This window comes from Schistocerca nitens, chromosome 2, assembly GCF_023898315.1.
Source record: "Schistocerca nitens isolate TAMUIC-IGC-003100 chromosome 2, iqSchNite1.1, whole genome shotgun sequence".
Taxonomy (NCBI): domain Eukaryota; kingdom Metazoa; phylum Arthropoda; class Insecta; order Orthoptera; family Acrididae; genus Schistocerca; species Schistocerca nitens.
Window position 1 is genome coordinate 73585802 of NC_064615.1, and position 14785 is coordinate 73600586.

Here is a 14785-nt window from a genome sequence, read left to right on the forward strand (position 1 = left end):
TTTACTACTTTAGGTGTCTCATTTCCTAATCCAATACCCTCAGCATCACCTGATTCAATACTACCACATTCCATTATCCTCGTTTTGCTTTTGTTATTGTTCATCTTATATTCTCCTTTCAAGACACTGCCCGTTCCGTTCAGCTGCTCTTCCAGGTCCTTTGCTGTCTTTGACAGAATTACGATGCCATGGGCAAACCTCATACTTTTTATTTATTCTCCATGGATTTTAATTCCTACTTCAAATCTTTCTTTTGTTTCCTTTACTTCTTGCTCAATATACAGATTGAATAACATCGGGGTGAGGCTACAACCCTGTCTCACTCCCTTCCCAATCACTGCTTCCCTTTCATGCCGCTCTACTCTTATAACCGCCATCTGGTTTCTGTACAAATTGTAAAAAGCCTTTCGTTCCCTGTATCTTACCCCTGCCACCTTCAGAATTTAAAAGAGAGTATTCGAGTCAACATTGTCGAAAGCTTTCTCAAGTCTACAAATGCTAGAAATGTAGATTTGCCTTTCCCTAACCCAGATTCTAAGATAAGTCGTAAGGTTAGTATTGCCTCCCGTGTTCCAACATTTCGACGGAATTCAAACTGATCTTTCCCGATGTCGCCTTCTACCCATTTTTTCCATTCATCTCTAAAGAATTCGTGTAAGTATTTTGCAGCCGTGACTTATTAAACTGATAGTCCGGCAATTTTCACACCTGTCGACACCTGCTTTCTTTGGGATTAGAATTATCATATTCTTCTTGAAGTTTGAGGTTATTTCGTGTCTAATACATCTTGCTCAATAGATGGAACAGTTTTGACATGACTGCCTCTCCCAAGGCTATCAGTATTCTAATGAAATGTTGTCTATTCCTGGGGTCTTGTTTCGACTTAGGTCTTTCAGTGCTCTGTCAAATTTTCCACACAGTATCATATCTCTCATTTCATCTTCATCTACGTCCTTTTCCATTTCCATAATATTGCCCTCAAGTGCATCGTCTTTGTATAGACCGTCTATATACTCCTTCCACCTTTCTGCTTTCCCTTCTTTGCTTAGGACGGGTTTTACATCTGAGCTCTTGATATTCGTACAGGTGGTTCTCTTTTCTCCAAAAATCTCTTTAATTTCTCTATAGACAGTATTGATACATGCTTCTACATCCTTATATTTGCCCTCTAGTCATCCCTGCTTAGCCATTTTCTGTCGATCTCATTTTTGAGACGTTTGTACTCCTTTTCGCCTGCTTTATTTACTGCATTTTTATATTTTCTCCTTTTATCAATTAAATTCAGTATCTCTTCTGTTGCCCAAGGATTTCTAATAGCCCTCTTCTTTTTACCTACTTGATCCTCTGCTGCCTTCACTATTTCATCTCTCAAAGCTACCCCTTCTTTTATTGTATTTCTTTCCCCTGTTCTTGTCAATCGTTACCTAATACTTTCTCAGGCGGCTTCTCCTTTCATTCCTTATCCCCCCTCCCGTCGATGTTCACCTACTACTTTTCCTTCTCTTCCTTTTACTACAGTCCCTTTATAGACCACCATGACTACTAAATTTTCGTGTCCCTTAACTATCTGAATAATTTCTTTTATTGCATCGTACATTTCTTCAATCTCTTCATCATCTGCCGAGCTAGTTGGCATATAAATTTGTACTACTGTGGTAGGCGTGCGCTTTGTGTCTATCTTGGCTACAATAATACGTTCACTGTGCTGTTCGTAGTAGCTTATTCACATTCCTATTTTTTTTCATTAGAAACCTATCCTGCGTTACCCCTATTTGATTTTATATTTATAACCCTGTATTCACCTGACCAAAAGTCTTGTTCCTCCTGCCACCGAACTTCACTAATTCCCACTATATATAACTTTAACCTATCCATTTCCCTTTTTAAATTTTCTGATCTATCTGCCCGATTAAGGGATCTGATGTTCCATGCTTCGATCCACAGAACGCCAGTTTTGTTTTTTCTGATAACGACGTCCTCCTGGGTAGTCCCCGCCCGGAGATCCGAATGGGGGACTATTTCACCTCCGGAATATTTTACCCAAGAAGACGTCATCATCATTTAACCATACAGTAAAGCTGCATGGCCTCGGGAAAAATTACGGCTGTAGTTTCCCCTTGCTCTCAGCCGTTCGCAGTACCAGCACAGCAAGGCCGTTTTGGTTAGTACTACAAGGCCAGATGAATCAATCATCCAGAGTGTTGCCCCTGCAACTTTTGCAAAGGCAGCTGCCCTTCTTCAGGAAACACACGTTTGTCTGGCTTCTCACAGATAACTCTCTGTTGTGGTTGCACCTACGGTACGGCTATCTGTATCGTTGAGGCACGCAAGCCACCTTATCAACGCCAAGGTCTATGGTTCATGGGGCAAAGAGTGCGATATTGCAATTCATACTACCTGGAACCACTGGATAAATTCAGGCTCCGGATATTTGGTTTTTCCATGCCTATAAACCATATTATCGCACTGTCTGCAGCTACGCCTTAAAGGATAGCCGTTGTCACGTTAAGCTCCACGAAAGACTGTTTCCCAAGCGGGTGCATGTCATCACATTCTGTCAGTTCTCATCACCCCATTACACCAATATGATTCTATAAACATTCTTTAAGAGTGGATAGCTGACCGCCCTGTTCGGTTTGTATCTCCCAAGGTGTTCGCCTTCGATCTTAATAGTGCGAAACTTTGTGATCACTGTGTGCGCACCAATTCTCATTCGTTGTTCATGGTGTAAGTTAGTGGTTTCTTTCGAACAATTCTTGAATGTCGACGATGTCCGCTTTATGAAGTGTAATACATACCGGGTGATCAAAAAGTCAGTATAAATTTGGAAACTGAATAAATCACGGAATAATGTAGATAGGGAGGCACAAATTGACACACATGCTTGAAATGACATGGGGTTTTATTAGAACCACAAAAAATACAAACGTTCAAAAAATGTCCGACAGATGGCGCTTCATCTGATCAGAATAGCAATAATTAGCATAACAAAGTAAGACAAAGCAAAGATGACGTTCTTTACAGGAAATGCTCAGTAACACCACCATCATTCCTCAACAATAGCTGTAGTCATGGAATAATGGCCGGCCGTGGTGGCCAAGCGGTTCTAGGCGCTTCAGTCTGGAACCGCGCGACCGCTACGGTCGCAGGTTCGAATTCTGCCTCGGGCATGGATGTGTGTGATGTCCTTAGGTTAGTTAGGTTTAAGTAGTTCCAAGTTCTAGGGGACTGATGACCTCAGATGTTAAGTCCCATAGTGCTCAGAGCCATTTGAACTATTTTTTAAGGAATAATGTTGTGAACAGCACTTTAAAGCATGTCCGGAGTTATGGTGAGGCATTGGCGTCGGATGATGTCTTTCAGTATCCCTAGAGCTGTAGGTCGATCGCGATACGCTTGTGACTTCAGGTAACCCCAAAGCCAATAATCGCACGGACTGAGGTCTGGGGACTTGGGAGGCCAAGCATGACGAAAGTGGCGGCTGAGCACACGATCATCACAAAACGACGCGCGCAAGTGATCTTTCACGCGTCTAGCAATATGGAGTGTTTTTTTTTTTTTTTTTTTTTTTTTTTTTCTAAGAAAACCCCATGTCATTCCAAGCATGTGTGTCAGTTTTTACCTCTCTATCTACATTATTCCGTGGTTTATTAAGTTTTCAAATTTATACTGACTTTATGATCACCCGGAATATCCCATAGAAGGTCGATCTCTGCACCTCCCGGACACTCATTTTCTGTCTCCCTCGTGATTCACATGGTGAGTCATCAGCAGCTATAATTTTCCCTGTCATACTTTTTAACACAACATTTTCAAATGAGTCTTACTAAAGACTGAACTTGCGACCTCGCACTCAAGGAGTTCCATGTTAGACGGTCGCGTCGAGAGCTTCCTGTTTGCATAATTCTCAGGGTCATAGAGCATGCACGTCTCCACCAGGGGGGAGGGGTGTGGGGGGGCGGGGGTGGAGAGATAGACTATTAATTAAAGAATAAACAGACGATCTGTCATGACAGACGACCTTGCGAGTAAAGGGCACACTACAACACCTCCAAACAACCCGCCCGCCCCACTAAGTGGCGGGAATGAATACTAAAAAAAAAAGTGTAATCGCAGACGAGCGCGCCGGTTTTCGGCAGACGGGCCTCGTTTCCCTGGGAGTCGGTGTCCTTGCGATGCGGCCGTGATTCGGCAGGTCTGGCGACCACCGGCAGTGTGCAGCAAAGCGTCGAGCCCCCGCCTAGCCGCCGCCTCATTAGCATACTAACGCGCCGTGTTCTCCTCGCGGACGCCGGCAGGCCGCGTCGCTACGATTGCTCTCCTCGCGGAGCTTTCTCACTTTATTCGCCTTTCTGTGCGAAGCAAGTCGTCCGTGCCGGATCGCGCCGGCTCTCGATCGGTCGCGAGGCAGAGCGCGCGCCGCCAACGGGGACTCCAAACGCCGGCAGCGGCCGTGTTTTGCGCAACGCGGGGAGAGGAAGAGGAGGAGGAAGGCGCGCCGAGCACATGGCCGGCCACGTGCGCATGCGCGGCAGGAGGGGGTGAGTACTGGCGACACGCAACCCCTACTGGCGCCACCGGCGTCTGCCCGCCGCCGCGGCCGATTCAAAAGCCCATGCCGCACACACAGCACATAATGCGAATCATTATCATCATCAGCCATTTCAATCATTAAATGATGTGGCCTCTTCGAGTCGTGGATTCAGGTAGGCTTTCAGCAGTCTTCTCCAAGTGGGACGGTCTTGGGCAGTTCTCTGCCAGGTGTTACCAGCGATCTTCTTGATGTCTTTGTCCCATCTGTCTCGTGGTCTTCCTCTAGGCCTCCGGTGCTCTCTCGGACTCTACTCCAGTACTAGCTTCGTCCATCTGTTGTCTTTTCTTCATGCGACGTGACCAGCCCCCTGCCATTTCAAGGAACCTACTGTCTCTAAGATGTCATTAACCTTCGTCACAGACCGGATGTCATCTGCCCTTTTCCTATCCTTTTTTGTATAGCCCAGCATTGATCTCTCCATTGCTCTCTGTGCTGTCCTAAGTTTCCTTTTTGTAAATGAGTTCAGTGTCCATGTCTCGCAGCCACACGTCATCACAAGAAGAATGCATTGATCAAATACTTCTTTCTTCACATTTACTGGCATTTTTTATCTGAATACTGTTGAATTCTTCCCAAATGCTTGCCAGCCAAGCTTGATGCGTCGATAGAATTCTGGCCTTATGTCTCCATTCATATTTATAATCTGGCCGAGGTAGACATATCCACTGACCTCTTCTAACAGACTGTCCTTGACTTTCACATCTGCAGCTGGGACCCATTTGTTGGACATTACTTTTGTTTTGGAAAGGTTCATGTTCAAGCCAACCAGCTGACATTCCGATGCAAGATCTGTAACTAAGTTTTGGAGCTCAGCGAAGTCTTTGGCCAGTAAGGCAATATCATCAGCAAATCTCAAGTTGGTAAGCCTTCTTCCATTAATTCTAATTCCCTTACCTTCCCAGCCCAGCTTTGACATAGCCCTTTCCAATACAGCAGAGAACAGTTTTGGGGAGATGGGATCGCCTTGCTTGACACCCTTCATGATGCAGAATTCTTGAGTTGATTCGCCGATGTTAACATAAGTTGAAGAATTCTCGTAGATTTTACCGAGCACTTCAATGTATGCTGCTCCCACTCCTTGCTCACTCAAAGCTTGGAGGACAGCTACATGGCTAACCGAGTCAAATCCCTTTTCAAAGTCAACAAAGGCAATGCAGAGAGGCAATTGGTATTCATTCGCTCTGTTTATCACTTCACTAACGGTCAGAATGTGGTCAATAGTGCTAAAATTGCTTCGGAATCCTGATTGTTCTATAGGTTCGGCTGAGTCTAGGGTGGAACTAATTCGGTTTAACGAGATCTTTGTGAAAATTTTGTACAAAATTGAGAGCAAGCTGATAGGACGGTAGTTTTTAATATTGTGAATACTTCCTTTCTTGTCTATCAAAATAATCTTAGCCTTGTTCCACGATAGTGGGATTGAAGCATAGTGCAGGCAGGAAGTAAATACTTTTGCCAAGTGATTTATTGTTGCCTCTCCTGCCAGTTTGAGGATGTCAACGCTGAGCTCATCATCACCCGGCACTGTTCCCTTCTTCATGCTATCTAGAGCACACTTGACTTCCGATGGGAGTATATCTGGAACACTACGTACATCATTTAATTTAGATACACTCAAATTTTCCCTTGGATTGCTATACAAATTGCTATAAAAGTCTCTGATGAACTTCAAAACCTCCTCCTTTTCAGTGATTCGACTGTCATTTCCACTGAGTGCGATAATCTGCTTTTTACCGATTGTGAGTTTGCGTTTGGATGACTTTAAACTTTTGTTTTCCAAGCTTGCTCGTAAGGTGTATTCAGTGAATTTCTGTATGTCAGTTTTCATTTCTCTTCGCACTGCCTTACATAGTTCGGAATATGCTACCATGTCACGATCGGTTTGGATTTTCATTTCTCTCCTCTGTTGTAAAAGGGTTTCAGTTTTGACACTAGCAATGTGGTGGCGTTTGTACTCTAGTAGAGCGGCCTACCAAAGGCGTCTGTACCCCATGCCACGGGCGGCCTGGAAATTATATTGCCAATCCGTTCTGAAGCAAGAGTGGCGATTATGCTTCTCACCTTCGAGTCATGATGTGTGACATTAATGTTAAATTTTCCGGAGTAATAGCCCCACAGTCGGATCTCCGAGTGGGAGCAACTTTGATGTCCCAAACACCAAGAGGTGCTGAGAAGAAGATACACACTCTTCAAGTCTATACATATAACTGTCGCTCTCTAATAGGCAACGACAGACTAGAAGAGATCGAGAAAGAGCTTACAAAAATCAACTGGAGTATTGTTGGTTTAAGCGAAGTACGCCGAAAAGGGGAAGACTTTCACCGTTTGCAGTCTGGCAACTTGTTTTACTTTTGTGGCGACCCAGAAGGAAAACTCAATGGAGTTGGGTTCTTAATCAACAAGAATATTGCTGATAGAGTATCTGTCTTAGAAGGAACTTCCAGCAGGACAGCTCGAATGGTCCTGAAGGGTTGTTTATTTTTTTGGCATAGGCCACAGACTTCTTGTGCACTTGAAACAATCATTTCCGCCAAATCACCATCTTTAGTTACGTGGAACTTGCTTTGGAGGACTTCTTGGAATTTCGAGGAATGTTCTTCCAGGTTTTTGAGGTTGATTACCCTTCTCTTCCCTTTCATAAGTTTATTCCTTTCATTTATTACATTGAGTTCGACCCTTGCTCTCACAAGACGGTGATCACTGCCAGTGTTGAACTGATTTAGCACTGATACGTCTTTTACAATCTGCGGAATGTTTGACAGAATAAAGTCTATCTCATTTTTGACACTGAAATTTGGGCTCCTCCAAGTCCATTTTCGGTCATGGTGCTTCTTAAAAAACGTATTCATGATGGACATATTGGTGTACTCAGCAAACTGGATTAATCTCTCACCTCTATCGTTTCGGTCGTCAATCCCATAGTAGCCCACCACTGTGTCGTCTTGTTTCTTGGTGCCAACTTTTGCATTGAAATCGCCAATGACCATCTGGAAGTGACAGTCGCTACCTTTTTTACAGGTGCTATCCAGATTTTCATAAAAGGATTCAATTTCTCCGTCAGGGTGTCTTGAGGTGGGAGCGTACAGCTGAACAATCTGTATTTTATACCTATTCGACACCTTCAGGACCATTCGAGCTGTCCTGCTGGAAGTTCCTTCTAAGACAGATACTCTATCAGCAATATTCTTGTTGATTGAGAACCCAACTCCATTGAGTTTTCCTTCTGGGTCGCCACAAAAGTAAAACAAGTTGCCAGACTGCAAACGGTGAAAGTCTTCCCCTTTTCGGCGTACTTCGCTTAAACCAACAATACTCCAGTTGATCTTTGTAAGCTCTTTCTCGATCTCTTCTAGTCTGTCGTTGCCTATTAGAGAGCGACAGTTATATGTATAGACTTGAAGAGTGTGTATCTTCTTCTCAGCACCTCTTGGTGTTTGGGACATCAAAGTTGCTCCCACTCGGAGATCCGACTGTGGGGCTATTACTCCGGAAAATTTAACATTAATGTCACACATCATGACTCGAAGGTGAGAAGCATAATCGCCACGCTTGCTTCAGAACGGATTGGCAATATAATTTCCAGGCTGCCCGTGGCATGGGGTACAGACGCCTTTGGTAGGCCGCTCTACTAGAGTACAAACGCCACCACATTGCTAGTTTTGGTCCACCCCGGGTATTTCATTTACCCGGTGCCACCCATATCTGAGAGGCTTTCCCCTATCCGCCACCTGGGGAGGCGCCCGATGGGGGACTAGCAACCCCACACGGGATGTATTACTTCATGGGCAACTTAGGTTATTTTTTGTACATTTTTGGTGTCATTTATGCCATTATTTTTTGTTAATTTTGATGTTATTTTTCGCCAGTTCCTTATTTTCGCCTTAATTTATTGTTTTTCAGTGTTACGTTCCAAATTAAAATAAGCCTATCAGTTACATGAAATTTGTTGATATCACAGATCACATTTATTTAGATTATTGAACGAAACGTAAAACGCACTAAATACAGAGGGGTCCAAAAAAATGTATCCACTGTTTAAAAGTCCATAACTAGCAAACTAATTGACGGAGTTGTCTCATTTTTGGTGAAAGTGTAGCTTAAAGTCCAACTTACAGGTATTACGGTAGGTGTTCGAAATGGTCACCATTAACATCCACATACGAACAATGCCGCCGAACTGCAGCACGAACTACTGACTGCAACGTGTTCAGTTGGATATTTGCACATTAATGTACGATGAATTCTCGAAGTTCATCCAATGTGCGTAACTTTTGTCGATAAACGACGTCCTTTAGTGTTCCCCTTAGGTAGAAGTCCAGAGGAGTTAGGTCTGGGGAACGTGTTGGATACTTCACAGCACCTCTACGGCGTATCCATCATCCTGGTAGATTTTCGTCGAGATACGCCTTAACACGATTTTGGTAGTGGGCTGGAGCACCATCTTGTTGAAAGTAAACTCTTCCGTCTCCGTACAAGTCTCGGATGGCAGTAAAATGGATGTCTGAAGGTTCTGAAGGTACACCTCACCGGTAACTGTGCCATCAAAGAAGAATGTCCCAATCAAGCCCTGGTAAGACAACCCACACCACACATTTACTCCTGGCAAATTCACGGCTTTGTCTACATGGACGTTCGGATTTTCGGCGGCCCAGTAGATACAATTATGGCGATTTACTGTACCATTGAGTTTGAACTGTGCCTCATCTGACCACACAATCATCTCTGCAAACTCTTCATCGTTGCGCACCATGTTAGTAAACCACCCGCAGTACGATCTGGGTCGTCCTCGTTCATTGCGTGTAGCAGTTGTGGGATGTAGCACTTCCACTTTGCTGCCTTCAAAATTCGCCGAACACTTGACCGACTCACTCCAGTTTCACGGGCACACTGTCTCACAGATTTCTGTGGTGAGCGAGTGAATTGTTGTAACACACGACGGGAGTTAGCTGGACTTGTTACTGTTACAGGTCGTCCAGATCGTTGTTTGTGTACATCTTCAACACAGCCTTCGGCTTCAAATTTGTCTCGAATGCGACGAATCGTTAAACGTGTCGGTGGCTCTCCTTGATACTCATGTCGCCATTGTCGTTGAACCTCATTAATGTTTTCGTACTTAAAATACCACTTCAGAACTGACTTCCTTTCATCGAATGTAAGCCTTGCGCCCGCCATGTTTACTCGAGTAACTAGGCGCAACTAAATGGCTCTGACCACTATGGGACTTAACATCTGAGGTCATCAGTCACTAGAACTTAGAACTACTTAAACCTAACTAACCCAAGGACATCACACACATCCATGCCCGAGGCAGGATTCGAACCTGCGACCGTAGCAGTCGCGCGGTCCCGGACTGAAGCGCCTAGAATCGCTTGGCCATAGGTGCAACTAAGAAAAAAACACCGACTATCTGGTGACTGTCATCTGACAAAACAAAACAACGCAATACAACGCTTGTGTGGCGATTGCCGGAACTACAAACTATTACATTACCAAAGATGAGACAACTCCGTCAGTTAGTTAGCCAGTTATGGACTTTTAAACAGTGGATACATTTTTTGCACCCCTCTGTATATTGGGTTGGTGCATAAATTCGTAGCGTTTCTCTGTGAGTTTAATGAACACAGCAGATGCACATAACAGAGACTTTAATAATCAATAACATATTCTCCTTCACTATTTACAACAGTCTGCCAACGGTACGATAACTTTACGATTCCACGACAGTAGAAATCACGTGATTTTGAGGCGAAGATCTAGTCGAGCCATGTTCGGAGTGCATTTTTATCCGGAAACAAAGTTCGATAGAGAGCGAAAAAGGTGAAAATCCGAGGGCGCGAGATCAGGTGAATAACGTGGGTGCGGAATGACTTCCCAACACAACTCGTGTACAGTGTTTCTTGTCAGTTTCGTCAGAGCTGTTTGTGGGCACGTTAGGGACATGTGATTGCATTGGAGACAACACTGTATCGAGTATAGACTCCTTATGTAAGCTAAACCACGTGTGCTAGTTTACATGGTATCCAACAGTAAATGCGCCAAGGAAATCTACTCTTTTGGTAGTGATGGGTCCAGAGGATGGCGGTAATGTGCCGCCGAAACTAGTCGTGTGATAGAATAAAAAAAGTCTCAAGTTAAAGCTGTGGTGGTACTTTTTCTCATGTACAAAATTATCTTTTGTGGACGCGCGCATGTCTTTGTACTGGGACTTAACACTTTGTTTGGGCTCAGCCATTCCTTTCTTTTCCTTATGTTAGCATAAAGATGTTATTTCTCGTCACCAGTAATGATACAGTATAGAAATCATCTGTGTCATTCACGAGCCAACTGATGACGAGCAAGATTTTGGCTCAGAACATGCGGTACCCATTCGCCCGATTTTTGAACCTTCCCCATTGCATGTAAATGTCGCACGCTGGTGGAATAATCACACTTCTTCACATCTGCCAAATCTCAAGTACAATGACTTGGATCATTGTGGAATAATGCGGTTAAAAGATCTACATCAAACCTCCAAGGTCCTCCTGAACGTGACGAGTCACTAATGTCAAAACAATTCTCTTTAAAACGAGAAAACCATGTTCTTGCCGTGCTCTGTCGCATGACATTATTGCCATACAAGTCGCAAATGTTTCTGTCTGCCTCACTGTTGTCACCCCTCTACTGAACTCAAACTGAATAATATGTCGGAAGTGTGCCATTTCTCCACTTGGCATTCCATTTTCTAGCGTTCTCAGCTCCGCTCACTATCTCCAAATGACTGAACGACAATATCTAAACTGAAATAGCAACAGTGAACTAGAAACAAAAAATCACAATCCATAAATAAACCTACAGCAACATGAATACCAACATGCAAAGCAAAAACGCTACGAATTAATCACCAACTTAATAAATTAAAGAAAAAATGACTGTGCAACGATACACTCACGAAAGTTTTTCAAAAGAAAGCAGCGGCATAATTACAAAGTTTTCTACTGGGACACTATCCCGCCGATCCTTCAAGGCTCATCTCTAGTGTAAAAACATCTGGCCAGAAGTTTACTGTTATCGGTCGCTATTTATTCATATCCACGACGCATTTCGGAAGCTTAAACGTCATCAACAAGTGAATTTATGTCGATTAATGTGGCATATATTTGTGTTATGACTGTGAATGGCTGTTGGAGAAAAACAAAACACATTTTCAGTACATGGCTCACTGCTTTGTGGAGGGCTGTGACTCAAAGGATGTACGAAAATACATGGTATCCCACATAAAACCGGTACACTTCAGGTCCGAGATTCATGTAAAAATTAACTAACTAAAAAAGAACGGACAGTAGTAATGTTAAAAATATGTAGTTACCTGTTTATAGGAGATGCTGGAACTGGTGAGCATCGGCATTTCGAGACCGTGTTGCCACTTCACAAGCAATTCGACTAGAGTTAATTGGTCCGCGAGTACCGGTTTTATGTGGGACACTCTGTGTAAATACGACAGTAAAAATAAAACTACTTACAGTGATTGGGAACGGTAAACTTGTTGTTTTATTCGATACCAATAAGTCATAATGTGTGTGTGTGTGTGTGTGTGTGTGTGTGTGTGTGTGTGTGTGTGTGTGAATTCCTAAGGTACCAAACTGCTGAGTCATCGGTCCCTAGACTTACACACTACTTAAACTAACTGATGGTAAGAACAACACACACACGCCCATGCCCGAGGGAGGACTCGAACTTCCGGCGGGAGGCGCCGCGCAATCCGTGACATGGCGCCTCAAACCGCCCGGCCATCCCGCTCGACAACAGTCACAGTAAAGCGTAAACAAAAATGTTCGCATTTAAAGCTCCTTTTGCACTAATTTGTGAAACACTAAAGTATATCCACATGGCTTAGACCTGCCACTGTAGATGCACCCAATAGTTTCTGTGCCATGTCAACATTAACGGAGTTCGTTATTATGATCCTATGGGCAAAAGAAGAATCTATTGTTGTGAAGTTCGAATGCGTAATTCCGTGCGTTTCAGAATTCCCTTCACCTCTGCCTGAGGATCTGCCGTTTTACATTTCTGAAAGGCTTGCTGGTTTCGTTACCGAAAATTACTGTTTCCTCAATAATGAAACAATCTTACAGCTCTTTTAACTTAGAATGCCGTGTTTCTTGACTTCCGCAAGGCGTTTGATACAGTTCCCCACAGTCGTTTAATGAACAAAGTAAGAGCATATGGACAATCAGACCAATTATGTGATTGGATTGAAGAGTTCCTAGATAACAGAACGCAGCATGTCATTCTCAATGGAGAGAGGTCTTCCGAAGTAAGAGTGATTTCGGGTGTACCACAGGGGAGTGTCGTGGGACCGTTGCTATTCACAATATATGTAAATGACCTTGTGGATAACATCGGAAGTTCACTTAGGCTTTTTGCGGATGATGTAGTATATCGAAAGGTTGTAACAATGGAAAATTGTACTGAAATACAGGAGGATCTGCGACGAATTGACGCATGGTGCAGGGAATGGCAATTGAATCTCAATGTAGACAAGTGTAATGTGCTGCGAACACATAGAAAGAAAGATACCTTATCATTTAGCTGCAATATAGCAGGTCAGCAACTGGAAGCAGTTAATTCCATAAATTATCTGGGAGTACACATTAGGAGTGATTTAAAATGGAATGATCATATAAAGTTGATCGTCGGTAAAGCAGATGCCAGACTAAGATTCATTGGAAGAATCCTAAGGAAATGCAATCCGAAAACAAAGGAAGTAGGTTACAGTACACTTGTTCGCCCACTGCTTGAATACTGCTCAACAGTGTGGAATCCGTACCAGATAGGGTTGACAGAAGAGATAGAGAAGATCCAACGGAGAGCAGAGCGCTTAGTTACAGGGTCATTTGGTAATCGCGAAAGCGTTACGGAGATGATAGATAAACTCCAGTAGAAGACTCTGCAGGAGAGACGCTCAGTAGCTCGGTACGGGCTTTTGTTAAAGTTTCGAGAACATACCTTCACCGAGAAGTCGAGCAGTATATTGCTCCCTCCTACGTATATCTCTCGAAGAGACCATGTGGATAAAATCAGAGAGATTAGAGGCCACACAGAGGCATACCGACAATCCTTTCCACGAACAATACGAGACTGGAATAGGAGGGAGAACCGATAGAGTACCCTCCGCCACAGACCGTCAGGTGGCTTGCTGAGTGTGGATGTGGATGTAGTTTTGTCTCAAGTGGAAACGAAGAATTGATAGCTGGAGTTGACAATTACTTTTCAGGCGTGGAAGAAACTCATTTGCGAGATGGGATCAAGGCACTGGAACATCGTTGGACTGACCGCATTAATCTATAAGGAGACTATATTGAAAAATAAAAATCAGTGATTTAACTACATTTTTTCTATTCCGTCCCGATAACTTTTCAGACCACCCTCGTGATAAGGTGAAATGTCCATGTAGTGAGAGTGACAGGCACACCTGCCCCGGATATTCACCGAAATCAAGGACCCTAATGGTGAGAGACAAGTGGACTCACCGAAATCAAGTATCTCAATGGTGCAATGCAAGGGGACTATTACACCCACATCCTTGTTCCTCGATCACTCTTAGCGTTGTTTCTAACCAGACACTGAAACGGCTAACCATACTGTACTGCACAATGAAATTTGCGACACTGAAGAAAATTTCGTACATAAATATCAACGGTTCGAACACAAAGGTTTACATTTACATCGTAAATGAAATGTAGAATCAAATTCGTCGGTTCTTAATTGCAAAAGCAAGCATACTTGATATTTGTCGATTGCAGCGCTATTTACCACGGATGCAGAACATTAGTTTGGTAAGCCGTGCGTATTTTTTGCCATAAAATCCGAGTATGCAATAAAAATGGGGCATTCCCATTTGAAAATAAAAATGTGACCCCGCCCACGCAAGAGGGGTGGTTAGAAGGTGGCCAGTTGTAGCTAAGACAGATGTTGTCTTTACTAATGTTAACTTTTCAGCTAGATCATTTATTTCGTACGATGCCTACAAACTCGTATTTGTAAGTATGGTATCTGAGAAATGTGTAAAATTCAACTTGATATGGAAAGATGTAAGTATCAGTGCGACAGAACTGTGTTAAAACAAAGTTTTGAACGGAAGTATGTGAAGCTCACGCTACACGAAGCGAAATGCAGACTGGCAGGTACATCAAACAATTCGCCTGCGAGGGA

General features: G+C 43.5%; 1 protein-coding gene across 1 annotated transcript in view; it reads left to right on the forward strand.

Annotated features, from left to right (window-relative positions):
* Positions 1 to 4009: 4009 nt before the first annotated feature.
* The window catches only part of LOC126234840 (uncharacterized), a 284225-nt gene continuing 273449 nt past the window's right edge, over positions 4010 to 14785 (forward strand). The window contains exons 1-2 of the mRNA XM_049943582.1: positions 4010 to 4079; positions 4196 to 4541. Of these exons, the coding sequence (XP_049799539.1) occupies positions 4010 to 4079; positions 4196 to 4541 (416 nt within the window). The remainder of the gene's footprint in view (positions 4080 to 4195; positions 4542 to 14785) is intronic.